General features: G+C 44.1%; 3 protein-coding genes across 3 annotated transcripts in view; 1 reads left to right on the plus strand and 2 right to left on the minus strand.

Annotated features, from left to right (window-relative positions):
• ttc7a (tetratricopeptide repeat domain 7A) overlaps nt 1-23,581 on the plus strand; it is a 197,803-nt gene that overhangs the window by 39,509 nt on the left and 134,713 nt on the right. The gene's annotated exons all lie outside the window — the stretch shown is intronic.
• stpg4 (sperm-tail PG-rich repeat containing 4) lies at nt 9,217-13,941 on the minus strand (the record flags this gene model as incomplete). Its single annotated transcript, XM_079758760.1, has 7 exons — nt 9,217-9,327; nt 9,626-9,733; nt 12,094-12,139; nt 12,387-12,451; nt 13,123-13,377; nt 13,677-13,736; nt 13,912-13,941. The coding sequence occupies 7 exons, from the start codon at nt 13,939-13,941 to the stop codon at nt 9,217-9,219; spliced, it is 675 nt and encodes a 224-aa protein (XP_079614886.1).
• Nucleotides 15,311-18,757, minus strand: calm2a (calmodulin 2a (phosphorylase kinase, delta)). The gene is made up of 6 exons (XM_079730735.1): nt 18,641-18,757; nt 17,717-17,747; nt 16,616-16,759; nt 16,413-16,519; nt 16,192-16,327; nt 15,311-16,094 (listed from the first exon to the last, which is right to left on the minus strand). The coding sequence occupies exons 1-6, from the start codon at nt 18,641-18,643 to the stop codon at nt 16,066-16,068; spliced, it is 450 nt and encodes a 149-aa protein (XP_079586861.1). The 5' UTR covers nt 18,644-18,757; the 3' UTR covers nt 15,311-16,065.

The following is a 23,581-nucleotide window of genomic DNA, read 5'->3' on the forward strand; positions in this document are numbered from 1 at the left end:
TGCATACTATGTACTACGGCCTACAGTCTGGTATACTTTTAGCAGGATAGGGTGAAGATTCAGATGCAGCCCTTATCAAGCCATGAACGCTGCCCATGGAAACCTAATGACATTGGGAAACGATGTCATGTGATTTGTAAAGCTTGTCACCTGGGTTAAATTCCTGCCAATAATGCTATCCTTGGAAACCTCATGACAACAATGAAACAGGAATTTTACAGTAAATTAAATCCTCAGACCAAATCAAAGCCTGCTTCTCTGTCTTGGTGGACCAGTCAAGAGGGCTGATGGTAATCAGTTGCTGGGTGATCCAGGGCTGTTAATCAGCACTGCAAAGCTAGTTCAAGTGCCGCCAAGAATGCTCTCCTTTGAATCCTTTTTTGGTAAATAATATAAAGTCAAATTTAATTTCAATTATAAACTCTGACCAAATCACAGCCAGCATCGCAGTGGAGCAGTCCAGAGAGCTGTGTTCAAATCCTGCCAAAAACACCTTGTCCTTGTCAACTGAGTATAATCTGTAAACGGTCTCTTGTGAATGGTTAATTCAAAGACATCTTGGATCAAATAATAGCTGGCGTCTCATGGCGTGGTCGAGGGAGCTGTTGGTTAGGACCTCGGTTGAAGTCTGCCGAGAACTTCTTCCTGTTCAACATCATTACATTTTGAAAATTATGTGAATTGGTAAGTCAATCAAAACTTCAACCAAATCACAGCTTGAATCTAGGTGACGCTGTTGGCACAGCTGTGGTGTAATCAATTCTTGAGACCTGGGTTCAAGTCCAACCAAGGAAGTTCTTCTTGGAAACGGATGACACTTTGGAAATTATGTCATGTGAATCTGAAAATAAATTAAAATCCCCTGAACAGATTACAGCAGATGTCTCGTGGTGCAGTGGAGAGCTCTTTGTGATCAGTCCTGGAGACATGCCGCAGAGAACGCTCTCCATGGAAGCCCAGTACAGTTTCGGGAACAATGTCATGTGATTTGTAAAGTCAATTATATACTCAGACCAGATCATAGCCAGTGTCTTAGTGGTGTGCGCTAGGGAGAGCTGTTTGCTCTCACTTTTGAAGACCTGGGTTTAAGTGTCACCAACAATGTTCTCATTGGAAACCTAGTTACATTTTGGAAACAATGTCATGTTAATCTTAAAATCAATTTTAAAGTCTGTTTAGATCATAGCCAGTGTCTCAGGATGGATGGTTGAGTGAATTAATTGAGGTAGTGGATGGGCGTAGATTTGTATGAATGAGCGTATATTAATGGAGGAGTGGGTGTTGTTGGAGGGCTGGATGGATGGGTCAGGATGGGTGTGGTGGCTGAGTCACAGAAGGAATTGGTAGATGAGACAGTAGATGGTTGAGGGGGTGGTAAATATCATATATTTTATAGAACAATGTTACAATTATAGCTCTCATTTATTTACCCAACCATCCACTCTACCTTCACCCATCCACAAACTATACAAGTCAAATCACACCGTTTCAAATCTGTAATTAGTTGGGGGCACATTCCAGGTGGGACTGGAACCCGGCTCTGCGGTAATGATAGGCAGCAGCTCTCTGTACTGGAACACAGAGACACTGTTTATGATTGTGTTTGAGGTTATAATTGACCTTACAATTCAGATGAGACTCTTGGTCATTAGCTTTCTTAAAATATAATCTGATGGAGAAAGCCCTCTGTGGAAGTTGAACTCATAGCTCCAGAACCGATCACAAACAGGTTCCTACACTGCACCAGAGAGACAATAGTAATTATCTGGAGCACAGGTCGTAGTTTACAATACAATTCACGTGACATTGATCCCTTTCAAAAAATCTAATTTCCACGGATAAAGATTTCTGCGAAATTGAACCCATGAACCCAACCCCAATTATTTGGACAGAGGTTTTAATTGAAATTACAGTTCACACAACAACATTACGTTTCTAAAATTACATTATGTTTCCATGGAGACAGCCGTTGGTAGGAGTTCATCTCAGGATTATTGTGTTTTTTTAAAGTATCATTGCATTGTAAATAATTTGTGGCTCATTAACGTATACTTTAAAAATGGTCTCACAATCCATTATCTCATAACTGTATAACTGATTATGAATTGTTAATTATTAATGAGAATTAATGTAGGAACAAAGCTTTATAAATTCCCGCTAATCCACCAAGATTTCACTTTACTATTACTTTATCTGCAACTTTAACATTGCAGTTATTGTTAAGTGCTACCCACATAAGCAAACACACACACACAAACACACACAAATATATACACATGCAGTCACACTTATAACATCACAAACACATACAATCACATACACACACACTCACAGACACATGGAACCCTACACCATATAATCAGAAACACAAAATCACAAACACTGCACACACATGCAATCACACAAACAATAAAATCACACACAGACAGACACACGCACATGCAACGCACTAGCTATTTTTAGGCAGACTCAACCAGCCGCCAGAAATTAGTGAACACAATCAAGAGAATTTGTCTCTTCCTTGGTGTAAGTGTGGGTGGCTGTGTGTGCGTGTGTTTATGAATGTTTTATGATGTTTTATAATAATGCAAGAACACGGTTGCAGCTCAGGTTACTCTGAAGCTGCTTTATCGGAGCATAGAAAGTGTGTTTGAGTGTGTGTTTGAGTGTTTGAGTGTGTGTGTGTGTGTGTGTGCGTGTGTGTGTGTGTGTGTGGGGGAAGACATTAACTGGGCCTGGATATTTGACACCTGTAGTTTCCCCTCCCCCCGCTGCCAAGCCATCAAGAACACACACACACACACACACACACACACACACACACACACACACACACACACACACACAGACAAACCAACCAGCAGATACGCCTACCAGAAAAATCTGTTGGTAGGTGTGTCTTCAAAGGTGCGTTTGTTCCGCTCTGCAGCCTGGTTCCCGAGCAACAGAACCTGATTGTGTCCAAAGTGGCGCCATGTTAAGAGAGACCCGGGCCGGGCCCAGTGAGGCCTGTCCCCCACACAAAGAGGGGTCTTTATGGGGCCACGTGTGTGGTCACCAACCGCTCTGGCACAACAAGGCAGCCAGCAGCGGGCCTAATGGCAATCTGGGCAGAGAACAGAGGTAGTAATTTGTGTAAGGATTTTCAGTGCCTTCATGTTACCTTTTGTTTACTATTGAGTCATTAAGCAGATGAATCCAAAGCAATCTACAGTGAATCCTTTTAGATACCTTAGCAGGTAGTGCTGATTGGGGTTAGGCATTCTGCTCAAGAATCAAGCATGCCTAAACATGTCGGCTATGATCCCAGAACCTTCCGACTGGAAGTCAAAAACCCTAAACCCTTAAGACTGTCCCGGCCTCTGTGGGCTGGATGTTGTGGGTGGTTGGGTAGGGGAGGTGTGTGTGGTGGTGGGGGATGCGTGTGTGGCTGTAGGGAGGTGTGTGTGGTGGTAGGGGAGGTGTGTGTGTGTGGTTGGGTAGGAGAGGTGTGTGTGTGTTGGTAGGGGATGTGTGTGGTGGTAGGGGATGTGTGTGGTTGTAGGGGAGCTGTGTGTGTGGTAGTAGGGGATGTGTGTGTGTGGTGTTAGGGGAGGTGTGTATGAGGGGGTGATACCGTCAAGGACCCTTGGCATGTTGCAGCAGGCTCGCTGTCGAGTCAGCGGTGACTCACTGCTCCAGTGGCAGGCAGGTGTAATTGGCTTATCTCCCTGGGGCTCTATTAAATTAGGAGAAACACAGCAGAGTGACAGGGAGAGAGAAGTGGACAGTACACAGCCTTGTGTGCGTTCTTTTTATAAGCCGCCCGTGTGCCTCATGGCGTGTGGAAGCGTGACATGAAAAGACTAGACATGAAGAAGCCAGGGCTCAATACAACGACCCTCTTGTTGACATTAGATCCTCTTCTTATTGGGTTCATGTGACAGCTCACATGGCGGGTGCCGGAGAAAGGATAGGTTGAGGGATTGCATTGTATAACAGAAAATCAATTGCAATACTTTTCCTCAGATTTGGATTCGGATTCTGTTTAGGGCGACACCTCCTCTAGACCTTCATTGGCTGGGATGGGCTGCAGCAGATAAAGAAGATGGATGGAGGGAATGTTTAAATGTTTATATATTTGAGAGAGAGAGAGAGAGAGAGAGAGAGCAAGAGAGAGAGAGACAGAGAGAGAGAGAGAGAGAGAGACAGAGAGAGAGAGAAAGACAGAGACCAGGCCAGTAAATGTACTACATATATACATAAGAAACTGTGACTGTTTCTAGGAATCTATCCGAGATATCCTAGATTTAGACCATTGCTGCTGGGTATTGTTGTAAACACCAATAAAGAAGTGTTATTAAAATGAGTCACAACTATGAAACAATAAAAACCAATACTCGAGGACTGCGAGGACAGTCCCTGGTTGAAAAATAACACAGGGTAAGAGCAGGAGTGTCAGCGCGTCCTTCACCAGTCCAGAGTACAAAGCAATGCCCCCCCCAGGCTTGGTCTGAATCTTTCATAGGTCAACCTGCGGGCTCGGGTAGGCTACAATAAAACCTCTTTATTTGGATTGCCTCTGACGCTATGTTTATGAGACTATGAGCAGCCTGTAAATCACCTGGTCTCCCGACAACAATCAGGCGACCGGGCCCCGGCCTCGCGTTCCGTTCCATCAATCAAGCGTTCTCTCACCTGATCGGTCTCCGGCGCTCCCTGGACGCCGTCCACATCCCTGGCATCGATGCCAGCGCCATTACTCCCCCTCCCATCCCCCCCAAAAGCCCATCTTTGTTTGTGAAACCGCCACCCATTGGACCTGATGAAACTTTAATATGTCATTTAATAGAACGGTAATGTCCCACCAATGTGTCTGTCACTGGCCAGGGGTAAAAGGACACCCGGACAGCAGCCTGTGCGTCATCATGCCATCTACTGGATTCTTGCGTGGGCTAGTCATCGCCCCACCGTGGGTTGGCAGCGAACACGATGAAAGTGAATGTGACCTGGGTGCAAAGGACACGTCAGAGCAGCACCTTTGCCCACCCCCCCCCCCCCCCCCCCCCCCCCCCCCCCCCCACACCCCCCAGTCTGAACCACACGTCGCCCGGCCGACTCGCTGAGGATGAGTTTCTGTAAGAGGTTGTGTTATGAATAGGTGAAGACAGTCAAATTAGCTAGGTAGGCTGCGCGATACCGCTCCGCCATTTTGGGTCAGTGCGATGTCAATGGACAAGGGAAGTGCTGCGCGTAGTTTGTGTTTGTTTGCCAACCTTCGGAGAGGACTTACCGCGCATTACTGTGCGAGTTTTTCCGGAATTTCTTGCTCTTCTAGAAAGGTCTATTTTTCTAACAGCATAATGACCAGAGAAAATCCCAATTTGCAGGTTCTGCATTCCAGCCAAAATGTAGATCAGCATCACCAGATTATCACTTGTCGAAAGTCAACAAAGTCTAATGTCCTCTGTTTGAAACACAGAGCTCATTGTGAGTTCTTGACGATGTGTAAACGAAGTCGCCTCGCACTGCCAATGCAACTCATCATCAGTGGGTGTTCACTATTCACTATGTGTACCATCCAAAAACCTGTCACTTCAATCTAACTTTGAGATTTGTAATAGAAGTTGGGAAGTGTGTGTATTTGTATGTATGTGTGTGTGTTTGTGTGTGTGTGTGTGTGTCATTGCCTGTGTATGTATGTTTGTCTGTGTTTTTGAGGTTGTGTGTATGTGTGTGTTTATATGTGTTTGTTTGCATGCCTGTGTGTGTGTATTTTTTAAGTGTGCATATGTGGTGCATGTAATGGAGATTGTGTTTGTATGTTGGTGTGTGTTTGTGCGCTTGCATGCCTTGTGTGTGGTTGTATGCGTGGTACATGTAATGGAGATTGTGTTTGTCAGTGTGTGTGTGCGTGTGTGTGTGTGTGTGTGTGTGTGTGTGTGTGTGTGTGTGTGTGTGTGTATGTGTGTATGTGTGCCTGTGTATATGTGTTTATGCATGGCACATGTAATGGAGATTGTAATTGTGTTTGTGTGTGTGGGGCCGGGGTCCCGTCATGCCTGTGGTTCAGCAGGGCGCTCGGAGCGGCGGGGTGTTAAGCCCTCAGTATGGCCAATGTGTCAGAGATCAGGAGGAACCAGGACCCAGGGAGGCAGAGGGGGTTGACAGAGTGGGATTACCGGGGACTCCTGGTGCCCTGACCGCTGGTGGACACACACACACACACACACACACACACACACACACACACACACACACTCAACCCCACATCCACACACACACTTACATCCACAATGAACCATGCATAAAGTATCTGTCCCTTCCTCCTTGTGTCTGTTTTCCTCTCGCTGCCTCTTGTGAAACAACATGGTGTACTCATGCGCCAGGGCGTCCCTCAGGAGGCTGCATGCAGAGCCGCCCGTTTATAAGATAGCCTCTCTCCCCGCTCGGAAGTGTGCATTCTTTTGTCTCCTAAATAAAGGACAAGGGGGGAGCAGCGGGGCCGCTCCTTCAGGGCCACTTCAGCCCGTCCAGCGGCTTCAGCTGATGAAACACAAAGCGCCCGGGGATTAAGGTCTGGGCCGGGGAGCGCGGGAGGTGTGCCGCGATACATCATGCAAAACATTGCTATCGTGCGCTTGCACTGGTGCATGCATGTGTGTGTGTGTGTGTGTGTGTGTGTGTGTGTGTGTGTGTGTGTGTGTGTGTGTGTGTGCGTGTGTTCGTGCGTGTGTGAGTGTGTGTGTGCGTGTGTGTGTGCGTGTGTGTTCGTGCGTGTGTGTGTGTGTGTGTTTGTGTGTGTGCTCCCCTGATGCGTAGACTCTCTACTGAAGAGTCTCAGGATCTTTTCTCTTCCCCTCGATGCTCATGAATAAAATAACATAGCTCGTTGTTGATTTGCCTGGTCGGGAGAGGTTCTGCTCCATATTTGTTATTGTTTCACTGATTGTATTTGTACTTCATTATTACGGCTTGAATTATATTTTTACATACAAGGTATATACAAGGATGAACCTTAACAAACAGCGTTCTTCCAATTATGTCCACAGTTGGAACAAGGAGAAACTAATGGATTAGAGCCCTGAATATCATATATAAGCCTTGAAAGCTAGACTAGATAGTGAGGGAGCTAGAGCTCTGGGTCTATGCTTGCTGGCTTCAGCAGAGAATGAATCATCTTTTAAACCAAACTAGTGGAGGCTGTATCTAAAAGTGGAAACCAAACACAAAATGAGGGGCATGTCGTGTTTTCAGAGCAACCAATTTGAATCATAGATCTTCTTATCAATAGCAACATAGCCGCACATTGACATTCAATCAACATACCGCAGTGGACTGCAGCTGTACTATAATGAAATATTTGGCCAACCAAGTTTGGAGTAATTTACTATCAAGTCACATACATTGAAGTGAAATAGTTCCCTGTATGCTATAGTCTTCGGGTTAAACCCAAATCCACATGCTTTATGTGTTTATAAAGGTAGTTGATACTTAAAAGAGTTAGCTTTATTTCAAGATAATGGGAAATGAACATCATATCTTACATTAAAGAGCCTCGTGCAAGTACATTTTTTTAATTCACATTGTGTGTTCTTAGAAAGAAGATATTACAGATTTGTTTCACTTTTTTACTGCCGGCAAGTTCTAAAACATTGCAAGCTAATGTAGTTATATGGGGGCCAGCGCATTGGGCGATAAGATCATAAGTGTCATAAATATTTGGCCTCTTATGCCCTTTGAGACGGTAATGGTGATAAAGGGCTAAACAAATAAAATTGAATTGAATTGAATTAGAAGATAGCCTACGTAGACACCCTGACCCAAAGCTGCATGGGGTTGTCAATCCGCTGTCAAGATGTCATTCTGCTCAAGGTTGTCAATCAGTATGTTTCCAGTAGTCCTGACGTGTCATGTGGTGTATTCGCCCCCTTGTGATGCATTTGTGCCAATTACGTTTTTTGGAGAAAGAAAATCGTAAATTGAAAATATGTCTAGCTGTGATGCTAAGGCGCACACCATGAAAATGGTCTTCACATCGATTTTTTTCATGCTTTCCCCACATATTCATTGATTGGGGATTCCAACCTGCCATTTTTTTGCTGTAAATAATATCATGTGTTTCTTATTAGTAGAACAGGTTATTATTACCAAACACAACATAGGAGGAGGAGCCTTATTTGATTCTTCAGGTTTGGATTAGATTGTGCTTCGTTGTTAGGATGCTAGCCAGGCCTGTGGTCTCCATCTGTTTAGGACAGGGTGTGGTTTGCTTGTGACATTTGGATCATTGATTGAAAGGTTCAGTGAAATGTTATGTCTGTCTGTTTTGAATTTATGAATCCTACATTTACATGCTGCTGGTTGGCTTCTAAGGCAAAGGTTGGATGTGGTTTTCCTGAGGTCTCATTATAGCTGTTGCCCAAACCTGAAAAGCCGTTATGACACATAATTAGACAGGTCCTAGTTTACGGAGTAATGGTGCCAAAAGATGTGTCTAAGTTTACCAAAAGAAGATCAACATGTAACAGCAAAAGCACACCTTTACATATGTATATATACTCACAGGTACACACTGGTACAGCTAATTTCCGTTATCTGTTTATCTCACCCAAGTAAAGAGAGCTTGCGAGATAGTAGGTAGGTAGGGATACCGAGATAAGAATAGACGTTGTGTCATTTGAATTTATTTAATTGTAGGTATTTATTTTTTAACATTGAGTGTGCCTCTTCCTTGGAACCGGTTGAATGTGTTAATGTAGAATGTGTTATCCGAGAGCGGGGCATACCATGCTAGGCTAGGCACATGTGACGCATGGCTGCGCCGCATTCCACCTCCTGAGAGCATTGCAGGGCAGAGATAACAGGAAGGCACAGTGGCTTCACATGCCAACAGAGAGAGGCGGAAGAGAGGGAGGAAGAGAAGGAGAGAGAGAGAACGTTACCAAGAAGAAGTACTTAGGTGGAATAAAGTGGTTCTGTGTAGCTGATAAGATCAGGCATCCCTCCCTCTCAGACTGGCATGTGCTCAAGCAGAATAAAACAAACTAAAACAAAAATACGATGTAGACGGTTCCACTGACCCCTCAGTCCCCTGTCAGTTCTAAAACAAACATATAGGACTTTAGTGAATAACAAGACATCATTGAAACCAATGGTCACAATGGTTTTATTCAGGGGAAGGCCTTGCATACAGGCGAGGTCGCTGAGCTGTGGAGGTGTATTGTGTTGGTTGACCTAAAATAAGTCTCTGAAGAAGAGGCCTTGACCTGGGGTCGGCATCGCTTCGATGTTAGGGTGTGGGCCCAACTGCCAGGGAAGCAGGTAAGACCCCGGTCCTGGGGTCCTCTGTAACACAAACACACACACACACACACACACACACACACACACACACAGAAATACATACACACACATATGCACAAACACACACATTGATATGCAATTACCCTCTCAACCACACAGGCCTACCACAAAAATGTCTACTTAAATGTTGCATTAGTATTAGTTTAGATTACTTGGTTATTTTATTCTAATCATATTCCTACCTAATATTACTATATGCCACATTGTATTTCTCTGTAGGCAGCAATGGCTGCAGTCTAGATGTGTCTAGGAGTCTAAGACTACCAGCAGAGTAACTCACTGAGTGTATGCTGTGTAGCCGTGGCAGTCTTGACTTAAAACAAGAAGTGATTCCTTTGGTGGGTGCGGCAGCCTGCAGGTTGTAGCAGCCCGGAGCTGGCCCCTCCTTCTGCAATGGGCCCAGGAAGAAGCCAATGATTGGTTAAAGGATGACTGCAGGATTTTTCAACCTGGACCCTACTTCCCGTTCTGGGTGTAAAGGTTTTAGAACAGTTTTTGATTGGTCAAAGTTGGTCAAGTGTTAAGCAAGAACGTTTCTCCTGTATTCTGACGAAGAAGTAATCATTTGGGATAGTGCCCGTCTATAAACATCCTCTAAAAAGTGGATCCCTACAGAAAAAATCGACTTTTTACTTGAACTGGTCTGTTTGTTAATGCGTTGAACCAGGTCGGTTCCTCGACTCCCTCGGAAATCTAGTTGTTGCGCTGTTCCAGGAAATTCCCTTATAGTCTCACCTCTCATTCACCCAATCTTTCAGATAACACTCTAACCCTAACCCTGAACTGACTGTCGTTCAACACCGGCATTCCTCTCTCCAACTAGCACAATTTTTTTTCCACTCTTCTCTTCCTGTAACAACTAATTACCTTCATGTAACATTCTCCTCCTGTAAATAAAAAGATTTCAGAGCAGGACTAACGCTCGAGCGTGACTTGATCAGACACAATAACCAAACAGCCTGGGTCAAGCGAAAGGTAACGCAAAAGGTTGAATTTCTTTGTAGGGATCCTTCTCATGTTGTCAGACACTTACAACAGCAATCTGAGCCTGTCAGGCGCCCAAACAAGCACTTTGAGAGGAAATACATTGACGGGGTGCTATTGCCCCTGAGGACTAAAATACAGTCTGTTTTGCGGATTACAGCTGCAGTGCCTCGCTCAATACTAGACCAATTAAAAAAAAACTACACCGTATGGGAAAATAGGATCGGTGATAGGTTGAAAAATCCTGAAGTTATCCTTTAATTAACCAGTGTGTCATGAAAACTATAGATTAAGTCAATAAGTTAATTGAACATAATAATGAAAACCTTGCGGCTAAGCTGGGATCAGAGAAACAAACATAATCAAGCAGTCCAGTGAACACGAGGAGGTTCCTGAGAATCTATTGTTAGAACAGAGCAATGTGGCCGATGGAGGACACACAATAAATGACCCCTGATGTGTCTCTTATCTCATGAGATTGACCAAGACCTCATCTCTCTCTCTCTCTTTCTCTTTCTCTCTCTCTCTTTCTCGCATATGTGAAATAATCTGTTCTGTGTCTTTGTTTGTACCCCCCACTCAAGCCTTCCATAACACTTAACCATGTCAATGTTACAAATCTTTTTTTAACCACGTTGGGGGATGGGGGGGGGGGGATACGTGTGTGTGTGTGTTGTGTATGTGTGTGTGTTTCTGTTTGTCTGTCTGTCTTTCCGTCTGTCTGTCTGTGTGTGTGTGTGTGTGTGTGTGTGTGTGTGTGTGTGTGTGTGTATGTATGCGGATGTTTGTGTGTGTCTGTGTGTATGCGTGTGCATGTGTGTGTTTCAATGGGTTTAGAGAGGCGCGGATGGCTTTTCCTCTGGTGCATCTGATACAGACCAGACCCTACTTCTGAGGGATGTGTAGAAATGATATCTAGATGGAAATCTATAGAGCGCATTATGAGTGTTTTGATGTTTCCTTTTAATTGCGTACTGCATGGCACTTGAAAACATAAATAGAACTGTATGCTGTGAGGATAACCAGATTACAAATCGAAATCAAAACAAGGATTTAAAGAGCCAACAAAAGCTGTTGCCAGAATTGGTAAATAAAGATAATTTCACAACAATGTATGCTCAAAATGCTCCTCACTGACTGTTTTGACTGTATTTTTTTCTGGTTAATTTAGTGCAGCTATTCACTGTAACAAGATTATATGATATTGTCAATGGTTCCACGATGCAGATATAGCTAAACAACAAACCTGAATAGATGGTGCAGTTTGGTAGAGAGATGCTCACTACCCCTCTTATTCTTTCAGATTAGTCTGTGAAATGCTTTCCACTTTTCCATAGCTTAGTGAAGTGAGAGATTCTTCGACGAGTAACAACCCATTATTTTCTCATTTAAAACCTTTACTGCCCTTTTACTCCCCAGCCCATACACATCCTCAGGTCATCTGCTCATGTGGATGACAGCACCACTGCGGAACAGCCGCACTGGGAATGTTTCGCTGCTTAACCTATGACAATAAGCTGGTCTTGGAGTCACCCGTGACACTGCCAAAAGCAGAACGCAGCTTGCGAGTCCCTGCTTTGGCTGTAATAACGCCCTGGGGAGGTCTTAGTGTCTTTGCTTCTCTTTCAACGTCCAGCAGCTGCCGGCAACGCTCAAATACCCCTCAGCTACCCCAATCCCTCTGAAAAAGTGCATTGTAAATCTATCCTTTTTGGGGCCAATGGAGAGACTGATCATAATAACGGTTGGTGACTGGATACTCACTGGCGGAAAGCTGATCCGCTGCACTGAAGACCGAAACATCACATGCCTGCAAAGGAGAGGAGATGAGAGGAGAGGACAGGGAACGAGAGGAGGGAACACTCACAGGAAGTAGTGATAGAGGAAACACCAAGCAGAGAGGATGCGTGGAATCCCAGGCAGAAGAGATGAGACGGTTATGGATGATTCACCACAGCATGTCTAAACGAGGGCGAGAGAGTTATGGCGAGAGAGAGAGAGAGAGAGAGAGAGAGAGAGAGAGAGAGATAAAGGAACTCTACACACAAGGTATTTACTTGCAAGGAGTCTTCTCCACGGGCCTCTCCATTAGATTGTTGTCACATGGAGACGTCTTTATATCCTTACACCACAAGGGAAACAAAACAACAACAAAAAAAACATCAAAAGCACGAGCATAGATTCAATATTTTTTTCCCTAGAATTAGGAGTGCTATGGAAATTGAATTGCTCACTTATTGCTTATCAAACAACATTATGTCCCAATTTTTGGTTATTAGGTTACTCATCAAAAACTCTGCTTGCGTCAGCCATAACTAAACTAACGTGATTAAATTGTAATAAGCGAAATCCTGTGCGTAGCCACAAACCATACCATGCAAGGACAGTGTAAAACACATTGCCAACACATCAATACTAGCACATTGTGTTCTCACACCTGAGGGACTACACTTACACGGGAGCCATGTATGGCCCCCTTGGAAAAAGGGAGGATAGCCAGTGGTGGACTGTTGAACATTTGCCTAAAAGCACTGGAAACAGCTGTGATGAAGAGTAACACCATCTCAATCGTCACCATGGCTTCCTATAGGGCTTGTACACCAAGTCAAATTGCAATAAACGCAACCATTGTTTCTGGTAGTAATGATGTATCGGTCATTGTTTAGTAATTAAGCGTGAAATAATTTGTCATTGCCATCTCAAAATTGGCGGAGCAAACACATCCCATAATGCATTCTGATGTGCAAGCCCTACTGCGGATGACCCATGGGGATGACCCCCACCCAGCCTCACCTTGTCCCTGATGCCATGGGGGAGGTTGTGTGAGCGGGGGCAGCTCCTAAACGAGCAGGAGGCCTGGCGCTTGAGGCCCTCCTGGATGGTGTCCGTGTAGTTGTAGGCCCCTGGAAGCAGCAGTTCCCCCCGGCGTGGCCAAACATTGCGGGCTTCCCTGCCCGGGGCCTTGAAGCCAAAGGTCCTCCTCACGGGGTTCAGCGCTGCTTCTTCCAGAAAGTTCCTGATGGGATAGTGACCCGGGATGGGTGTGTCCTCAAGGGATGAGATGGGAGATGAGCCATTCAATTAATAATTGACCCCCCCCCCCCGATTCCTATGGATTTTAGAAGTCCATCTATTCAATAGGAATCCATTGAAAGAGACAGAGCTGAGAAGAGGGCGTTTGGATTTCAATTTTTGACATTTAAATCCCATTGTGTGTGTGTGTGTGTGATTGTGTGTGTTTGCTTGTGTGTGAGATGACATTAGATGTAATACTTACAGGCTGATTGTCCTTTCAAAATGAGTAGAAAATACAAACCATTTTGCATTTCCATCATAAAGGGACTTACTTTCAATGTTTCCAGCCACCAGCTTCCACGCCCTGTGAGGTCCCTCTTCATATTATTTTCCTTTAAAGAAGATTTGAATTAGCTGAGATAAATGAAAAACAATGTTGAAACAAGCACTTTCTTAGAAGTTTCATTCACATTGCAGTATAAACAGCCTCAACCGGTTGTTTTGTTCAATACACTTACACATGTGATTACACGATTTCTTAATTAAATAGGTCGTGGGTAATCTCACCTGTGCCATTATACCTCTTCTTCCGGCCATGTCGCTGAGGGAAGCGATACTAATAATTTTCCATGTGGCCCTGTTCTGCTCTTGCACCGTATTGATCGATTGTTCGCTGTCTGGGTTCCAGTGACACCTGACCACCGCTTAACTGTGACTGTTACTATAGCAGCAGTTCCAACATTGATCAATTTTTTAAACAAGTTGGCCCTGTGGAGGGCTAAGTATAGACACACCAACAGGCCTGACGTAAGGGATTTAAGGGAGGAAATACTAGTTCCGTTATTAGCTTACAATTATATTGCATAGCATGGTTTACTCGCATTTAAGGGTCAATGGTCAGTATTTGATTGCTATATGTCAGGTTGTATAAATTATGTATTTTATCTTTTCACAATGGTTTTCTACCCGACTGACTCTAGAAACTTCTCTGGTGCATTGCCAAACAGTCTCCATCTCTACTTCATTACAAGTCTCATAAAGTGATGTGGTTATCTTTGGAGATTCGTTACCAACCCTTTCAAACAAACTGGCTTTTTCAGTGTGTCAAGTATCAACCGTCCTGGCATACAGCTCTCAAACACACACATGCAGAGGCTCCCCTCAGCTAAACTAACAACCTTCAAAAGCGCCTTCTAGAATCTCAGAGCGAAAGTGCAACATTCACCCCTGTTGCTAGGCAACATGGAACATATGATTCTGAGAAGCTAGGAATTTGTTTACTGGTCTTGTCTAGGAAAAGAAATCTCATGTGACTACCTCTACATGCGTTCTACATAACAAGCTTCAGGATATAACATTTCAATGCCTGATTTCACTACATGAGGTTACACACTCAACATAAAATGAGAATCATTAAATTCTGAACATGTTTCTTGGAAACTGCTTTAAAGTTTAAGTGGTCGCTTTGACACTTGCAAAAAATTATGCTCCCAGTCCAATTTGAACATGCTCAGACATTTTAATGAATTTCCTCAGCCTTTAAAGTGTCAAATCTAGTGCATGCACCAGAAACAAAGGCAATACAGACGTCCACAAGAGAGCTTTATTTCAGTCATTGAAATGATTAACTTAGTATCTGCAAGCTACTGTAACAAACTCAATATTGAGAAGGAAAAAAGTTACCGATGTATGCTAGTGCCCGGTGCCACATCATTGTGGTCAAATGCCCAGTAAGACATTACTCATCTTCCTAGCAGGTGGTCTGACAGAGTGAGTGCACATAGCCCATCTAGCCAGTAGATAGCAATTTTCATGTAGAGTACAATTGTATGCTCTTGAACACTAAATCCTTTGAACCCACTCTGCCTTTATTTTAATGACAATACAGACTTCATCCAAAATTGGAACTATAAGGGGCATTGGCTGATGCTCCTCCGAGTATTTTGGGACATTGAACAATGGATACTTCAAACAGTAAACATCTTTAATGAGTCAAAAAAAAAAAAAAGAAGTCAAATGAGCATTCTGCCCCAAATACAAAAATGGGAATTACAGCATATACAAATATTAACCGAGAAAACAAGACAATTTTCAAATCTGGGTAGATTGTAACTTTTATTGTAAAACAAAAATATACAACTTGGAATGGATTATTTGAGGCATGGCCAAAGACCATTAAAAAAAGAAGAAAAATTAAAAGTAGTGAGTAAAACATTAAAAAGCATAGTAAGATTAGTCATTTCTGGTATATAGAACAGCAGATACAAAAAGAGTTTGTACGAGTACCTAGGAGATACACCCGTGTCATTTTTTTGCAGTAGTGCAATGCTGAGAAATTTTCCATATATACTTTGTCCGTAGTCCATGCAGAGTTTAGCTTCTCCACATCGTTTCCATGCCAACAGCGTTGCCAAGTGACAACCAGCAGACAGGTTTCCAATACCGCCATGCGTGGAGGGGCCTGTGCCCACATGAGAGGAAGGTTTTTAAGTTCTCTGGCCAGCCAAGGCCTCCACAGGCATCTGGTTGCAAGACCGCTCCGTCACTCCAAAACACCATGACAGCAAAAGAAAGGGACATGGGGACAAGAGCGTATGCAGTTTACATGCAGTTCCTTTGGACAGCAAGGGGCAGGGACGAGAGGGGGGCTATTAAGATTTTACAGATAAATTACACAAAGAAAAAAAGGCAAATTATTTATAAGAAATCTGTACAAGGCCATCACTTCGCCGTCATCATTTGTACGAACTCTGCAAAAGAAAAAAATGGAATACAATTATTTCAGTATTCAGTGACTAAGGAATGATGTTTTAGAACCAAAAATCACCGTCAGTGAAAGACACCCACCTTCATAGTTGACCTGACCATCACCGTCAATGTCTGCTTCTCTGATCATCTCGTCCACTTCTTCGTCAGTCAGCTTCTCACCCAGGTTTGTCATCACGTGGCGCAGCTCAGCAGCACTGATGTAGCCGTTGCCATCCTGAACATGAGGAGAGTTAGTGTCCATACACCAAGGATGCTTCATCGTCATACAAGGCTGATTGTCATGCAGACCACAAACCTACCTTGTCAAAGACACGGAATGCTTCTCTGATCTCCTCCTCGCTGTCTGTGTCCTTCATCTTCCTCGCCATCATGGTCAGAAACTCTGGAAAGTCTATCGTTCCATTACCTAAAGAGCAAGAAGGAAACATTAGCATTAATTCATGAGCTACTCTTCAGTCCTCCCAATAGAGCAGCGCAGAGCAGGGCCAATGTTGACTCGCACCATCAGCGTCAACTTCGTTGATCATGTCCTGGAGCTCAGCCTCTGTGGGGTTCTGGCCCAGTGAGCGCATGACAGTGCCCAGCTCTTTGGTGGTGATGGTGCCATCGCCATCCTTGTCGAAGAGCGAGAACGCCTCCTTGAATTCTGTTGAAATTAAAAAACACAAGGAAACGTATTTAGACTGGTAGGGCAGAAATCATAACAAATATCTGCTCTACTTAGGTGATTTGGTATGTTCAAAAAATCTAGTATGGCAGCTAGAAATATTATAATGCTACATTAGCTTGTAGTCAAGGGCACTGAGTCACTCTTGTTTAAATTGCACACAAGCCAAGTGTTGTTACTGAAAACACTGGAGCCGTTTCTGGCCAAACAAAGACATTATAAGGATCCACGAGAATGCAAAGGCTGGCATTCTCTACATGGGTGTGGAGGAGTACAGATGGCAACAACAAGTGTGACAGGACCAGAGGGCAGCAGCCCACATAGCTTCAGGCTGCCATTTCCAGGCTCAAAGCACAAGGGAGAACACTTCATTTAAATATTTATAGACTAAAAGATGCTTTGGATTGACTGACTACTCCCATCTCATGGCCATAAATGGAAAAACTGAGACATCCAAACAATGCCAGGATTTCGTGGCAGTCAATACAAAATAATTAGAGGCCAAGCACACATTCAAGACACAACCCACTGAACGCTCTAATTGGGATTAATGCGCCTTAGGAAGGAGTTACTCATATTTGAGCATTGTGCCTAGAAAAATCTAGTCCAATTGGAAGAGGCTACTGGGAGAACACGCCCAGTTCAAAGGCGACACATGCACAGGATGTAGTTGTGGTTGCAACAACTCCTTACACCCAGTACTCATGATTACATCATTTATTACTTGGCAACCAGGAAAATGCAAAGGTTTCTGTTTGGAAGTCCTTGAGCGCTAGACAGCCAATTGGAAACAACTGGCTCATTCATTCTTGGATTTTATGACCAGCTGGCCTTCAGGTAGGAAGCCTTAAAAGGAAGAAGTATAATCCCAATGTAAGGGCTGTCAGGATCCATTTCATAGGCCACGTGCCGCAACTCAAATCATCCATGTCTTACCGGCAATCTGCTCCTCTGTCAGTTGGTCTGCCTGAATATGGAAACAAATTAACACAATTGTATTAATTCCAAAAACCATGAACCAGCCTGCAGAACTTATATACGCTTCCTAATTAACGTTACACGTACAGATTTTTAAAAATCACAACCATATTCTCGCAAGATGATTACTACCGTTAGCATTGTAAGAATCAGTAGTGTTCAACGCAAAACATGCACCCCTCCTACAATCGACATTGACACGATTAGCCCAGCATTACAAGTATTTCCTGGAGTCAACATAGGCTAGTAGATTCAATCGAGGCCTTTACGCCCCAGCTCGTCTTGAACGACGCACACTTGACGTTAACGTCTCCTTCGGCACGAGACAATGAATGAGTTCCATTTGGCGGTAAATTGTATCAGTAGCCGGGAAAGATTAACGTTACTGCCTCTCCCTGGCTATGAGCAGTATTCAGTACGATACACGCCGAGGAGGAATTTGTATTCAGGGGCAAGGCAGGGACCACCGTCCAATATGGTAAGGTGTTTGACCGATTTGACAAGGAAAAAAACAAAAATGCAGCTAAAAAAAAAAAAAAGCAATTTAGATCGCAAACATAATTTGCAATAAATACTTTTTCTATCGCGTTAGGCCATAATAGAGCCCGGCAGGATAACCTCATAAGAGCAGCTATTGTTTAACAAATTTGGTACAATACAAGGCTAGGTTGGCCTTGTGTACACATCAAACATCACATAATAATTCGTAATAAGGCATAAGGTAGTACGATCAGGCGTTAGTTCGTCGCCGGTGCTGCAGTCTCCTCGCTGTTATAACTGCCTGCGTGACGTAGCGTTTGATAGAACCGAAAACCTAAACAAACCAATTGTTATCTTAGGCATGCAAAGAACAGATGTAAACGTTTTACATGGTTCCCTTACCATTTCGAAGAAGATGGGGCAGCTGATTTACAAATAAATCCGTAAGTGATCACAGTAACGATCAACTTCAACACGCTCACTGGAAATCTCTATCAGTGCACTGAGAGAAAAGCAACTGGACGCGCCTTTAACGGATATTCTTTAACTCCTCCTCTTTTAAGATCCCTCCGCCAACTTCCTCTTCCCTCAATCAATACAAACTTTAAATAACTGATTGTAGTACAATAATCACCACGTAAAAAAGAATAACATATGTTGATGCCAAAATATAATTTAATTAAAGATTTACCAATTTAATTTCCACATTTTAAAGCTCATCTTTTTCATTCTAGATAACTGCGTATGAATACATTCTGCTAGTGTGATACGGCATAAGACGTAGCGGCATGAAATACCTCGCCCTGATTGGTCTGTTTGTACCTGCAATGCGTCACTCTCTTCGTCTGCGATGGCGCTGCATTTTGTCGATGGGATTCTGGTTAGCGCTACAAGCATAGCAGACAGGCTTGTTGCATAGTGTCTACATATGGTTATAATCGTTATGGACATCCAAGAATATAGTTGGTTTTCAGCACTAACAAGGAATAGCATGACGGGGACACTTTTTCTGTGACGATTTCATTTGAGCAGAATTAATATTTATCACAAAAAGATGATTTAAAAATTAATTTTAAATGTATTAATAGCGATTATTGTATTCTGCATGTTATGTTTTCTACTTTTGGAGATGTGGAAGGTGTAGGGCGGCTATTGGGTGTGTGTGTGTGTGTGTGTGTGTGTGTATATGTCAGTTCATGTATGTGCCTGCTTGAACAAGATGTCAGTGAGGCCGACTTGCAGTTAAATGAGGGGGGATTCTCAGGTCTAATTGCTCTGCTGGTGTTGATGGGAGTATCTGATAGCCTGATTTCTTATGCCCGACTGCCCCTGTGGTTCCCGTTGACCACCTGTCTCAGGGCCTGTCATACGGAGAGATGAGCAAGAATGAGGGGCGCAGGAAGAATATAATCTAACAGGGAAGCATTAGACCCAAGTCTAATGCCTGTGTCCTAGAAGATAGAGGGTAGTTAACGCAAACATATACATGGACGTGAAGAGCAGGACCATGACAATAAAACAACTAAAATAGAGCATCTTGGGGAGATGTATCTCCTTCTGTGTGCACTCTTCAACACTGTGGTGCTAGAGGTGCTGTTGGCTCAACCATGTGATCTCATGAGCAGACTCAGAGCAGAACCGGCTCATTCCCACACACATAATCTGGAACACACTGGAGCCTATTCATTTGAACCTGTGGGGTGTTGTGGGGTTGTTTTTTTTCAGACAGGATTTTTCTCACCCGTCAGATTATGTAACGCCGAAGGAGACGGCACAAAGGCCTAAATCTGTCACAAGAATAAGATAATCCGGGGCATGAGTGGAAGCGAGCACGCGCTGTTATATGTGATTAGCATATGTGCTAGGGAGTGTAAAACGCAAGGACTTTTGCGCTCGCCAAATGAGAAGATGCACACACCACTTCAGTGTTGCAGAGTGTCCAACTGGATTACTTATGCGTTCCTGGGCATGCATCTCAGACCACATTATATAATGTGTCACCGCTGTGCCGATGAAAAAACAAAACATTAAAAGGTGTTACAGTTTGATCGTAAAACAGGTTCAATTAGTTACAACACTCCCTGTTTGTCCTTTCTATCTTGTTCCAATAGTGGTTCCTCATCCATTGGACTCATCTGTTTGGTTGCTTGATGACATGGTTCAGAATGTCAGTACTCAGGAGATCTGGCTGGGGTCAAAGTTCACCATGGGTTAGAGGTTAGTGTGGATGGGGCACATTGGAACCCAGGAGAAATGATTTCAATGACTGTAAACCCAGAAACATTGTGTCGGAAAATGTGGACTTTGTGCTGGTTAACAGAGAATATGTACTCATAGAAACTTGCTTACCAATGCCTTAAATGACAGGATTTGTGTGATAACGTGTATGCTATACAAGACTACCCTCTTAAGAGAAGCTTCAGATAGGTTCAGACAAGATAATGATGGCTGTATTGTGTATGAGCTCCAAGTGTTTCACTCTCACAAGATAAGTCTCAATCAAGTGATATATGCAATCATACAGACCTTGTGTAAATATTGAGGACTATTGCATTTCTGTTTATTTTGAAGAAAGGAACACCCTTGACATTCTCATTGTTGTCTTTGTGTACATGTCTCTGCATTTCGTTTCAACGTGAAACCTATACTACACAACAGGTTTGTAAGGACTCCACCACAACTGTTTCCCCTATTACATTACCTGTTCTAATCAGTGAATGTCTAATTGCACCAAATAATCTTTATCTGCTTCAGCCCAACCCAGGCCGGGTTCTAGTTGTTTCCATGGATCAAAGGTTACATAGCTTTAGTAGAGGTGAGGCCAGCACCCTTAGCCTTTCCATCTTCATTAACGTCACTTCTCGGTCGCGTGAAACATCACTCCCACCACAACTCATTCCTTTTGTTCCCTTGGTAGAAAACCAAACATGTAGCTTAATGCAGAAAGAGAAGGGCTAGGCCGGCGAGAGCCGAGGTTGGTGGTGGTGGTGGTGGGGTCACATTGCGTATACCTTATTGTTATGCTCATTGCACAAACCTTGTTCCCAGAATAAGTCTCGTATTCAAAGTGGAGCCTTTGAAGCTTTGAGGCCAATGCTTGGCCAATGTGACCATTAGGGACCTCCATGCATGGGTGAATGCAGGTGACAAATATGAGAAGATGTCCACCTATGTAACCAGAAGACATGCCGATCATTAATGGATGAGACTTTGTAAATGCACCTGCCAGCTCCGTTCCTGAGGTGTGGCTCACCTTTCAGATAGAAAGAGAAAGAGAGAGAGATTGAGTCTTTGTTGGTCGGAGCCTGTGAAATTGACATGGTAAACACACGCACACCCACAGAGAAACAACAATGTTTTTGTGTGCGTGTTTCACTATAGATGTACCTGCCAGCATGTACCTATACATACATGCGGGGCAGTGTAAATGTGGACTTGTACACTGGCATATGGATGTTGACCACCGCGGAAAAGGAATGTTTATGCGCGCATGTATTTTTTATGACCTGCAAGCAATGTCTGCCAGATATGGCCGTCTCCTTAGAGGACTCTTGATTACGACTAAGATGTTTGGTTCCTTGCCGCCATAAAGCAAAGGTCTGCCTCAGCCAATTAACTATTAAGTCACGGAGCCTGTGAAAGGGCACGGCCAGCCACACAGAGGCAGGCCTCCTCAGAGTGTTTATAAATGCTTGTGAAAGAGGGCCTCAGCTGGGGAGGGCCAACCACATGCCAGCTGTGCCCCGACCAATCTCACCCAATGCTCTATGTTCATCAACGTCCCCACGGGCCTACCTGTTACACGGAAACGACTTTATTGTGCAAAAAAAGTCTGTGATGGAGGCTGAAATGATGAATGGGTCAGATAAGAGGATTTTCTCGTGCAGGCTATTCCCTGCCTCATTTCAATCATGTTGTGATGAAATGGATATTATAGTTAAGCATGCACTTATCCCCCTCCAGCACCATCCCTAGCACATTATATTTGTTTGCTCTGGCAAGTCTCCATTGCTGCCCGCCATACCTATCTGGTCTGTGGCTAGGATTCTGTGTTCGAGAAAAACAGAGCTTGTCGATAGACTCCCTGCTGTTGATGTTTGCTGTTCTTTCTTATATTTCTATTCGAATGTTACCCTTCTCTCATTCCTCTATGTATTCCTAGCTCCACTCTCTCTCTGCCTCTCTCTCTCTTTCCCTGTTTCGTTCTCTGGCTCACTTCCAGCTGTCTGCTGCAGTCAGCGCGGAACTGTACTTCAAACCCTGCAGCCCTCGGCGCCACATGAACCGCCGCTCCCTGGAAACAGAAGTACCGGAGACAATTAAATGAAATGGCAAAAATAAGGAACTCTCCCTTCGCTTGCCTGTTTAGCTGTTGAAAGGAGTGCGCTCTGTTTGACACAGGTGTCAGGGGCGGTCCTCACAGTGCAGCTTAAGGTCCTTTGGCGTGCCTGTGTGTGTGTGTGTGTGTGTGTGTGTGTGTGTGCGTGCGTGCGTGCGCTTGCACTTTAAAGTCAGGAAGTTTGTCCTTCAACAGTGTGGCATGACAACATGATCTGGCTTTACTGAATTAGCGCAACTCTCCGAGGATGCAAGGCAGGGCTACGGAGGAGCGGTGCTGCGGTTCTGCAGGAGGAGTACCAGAACGAGTGGGAGGGTTCTTTTTGGGAGTGTGCACATAGGCACGAAGGTGTGTGTGTGTCTGATTGAAGTGTGGGGACCAGAATGAGGACGCTGGCAGGGAATGTGCTTTGCAGCAGCCTGTCCTTGACCCCCCCCACCGCGCCTGGATGCAGACTGGGCCAGGTCGGTTCCCGCAGTGACAGGGATCTGCAGGGGCTCGCCTGCCGCTTCACATGAGCTCATTTTGCAGGTGGTGCTGGTGACTAGACTGTACTGCACGCTGCGGTCACTTCCAGATGAAGGCTGCAGAGCAGGTGTCTGGAAGGGTGTGTGTGTGTGGGTGGGTGGGTGTGTATATGTGTGTGTGTGTGTGTGCGCGTGTGTATGTGTGTGTGTGCATGGCGACAAAAAAAAGCATTTCTTCTGTCTGACTCAGTAATGACACCTAGTGTCTTTGAAAGATATTACAGTTCAACTGTTGAGTGGGGAAATAGATGAGTTGAAATGTCGCATAACGACAGTACCCTCCTGCTGGTGCTTTAACATTTGACCTCAACTAGTAGAAGCTTATGGCTAGCCATTGCTAGAGGTTTCAACAGCAACTTCTTGTCTGTTTTTGAATAAATTAATAGCCCGGTCAAATACAAGTAAACATAACAATCTAAAATCCACGACAATAGAATAAATTTGTTCACATTTTTACCAATGCACTAATGCACAGGC

The sequence above is a fragment of the Pollachius pollachius genome, assembly GCF_949987615.1.
Source record: "Pollachius pollachius genome assembly, chromosome: 2".
NCBI classification, from domain to species: Eukaryota; Metazoa; Chordata; class Actinopteri; order Gadiformes; family Gadidae; genus Pollachius; species Pollachius pollachius.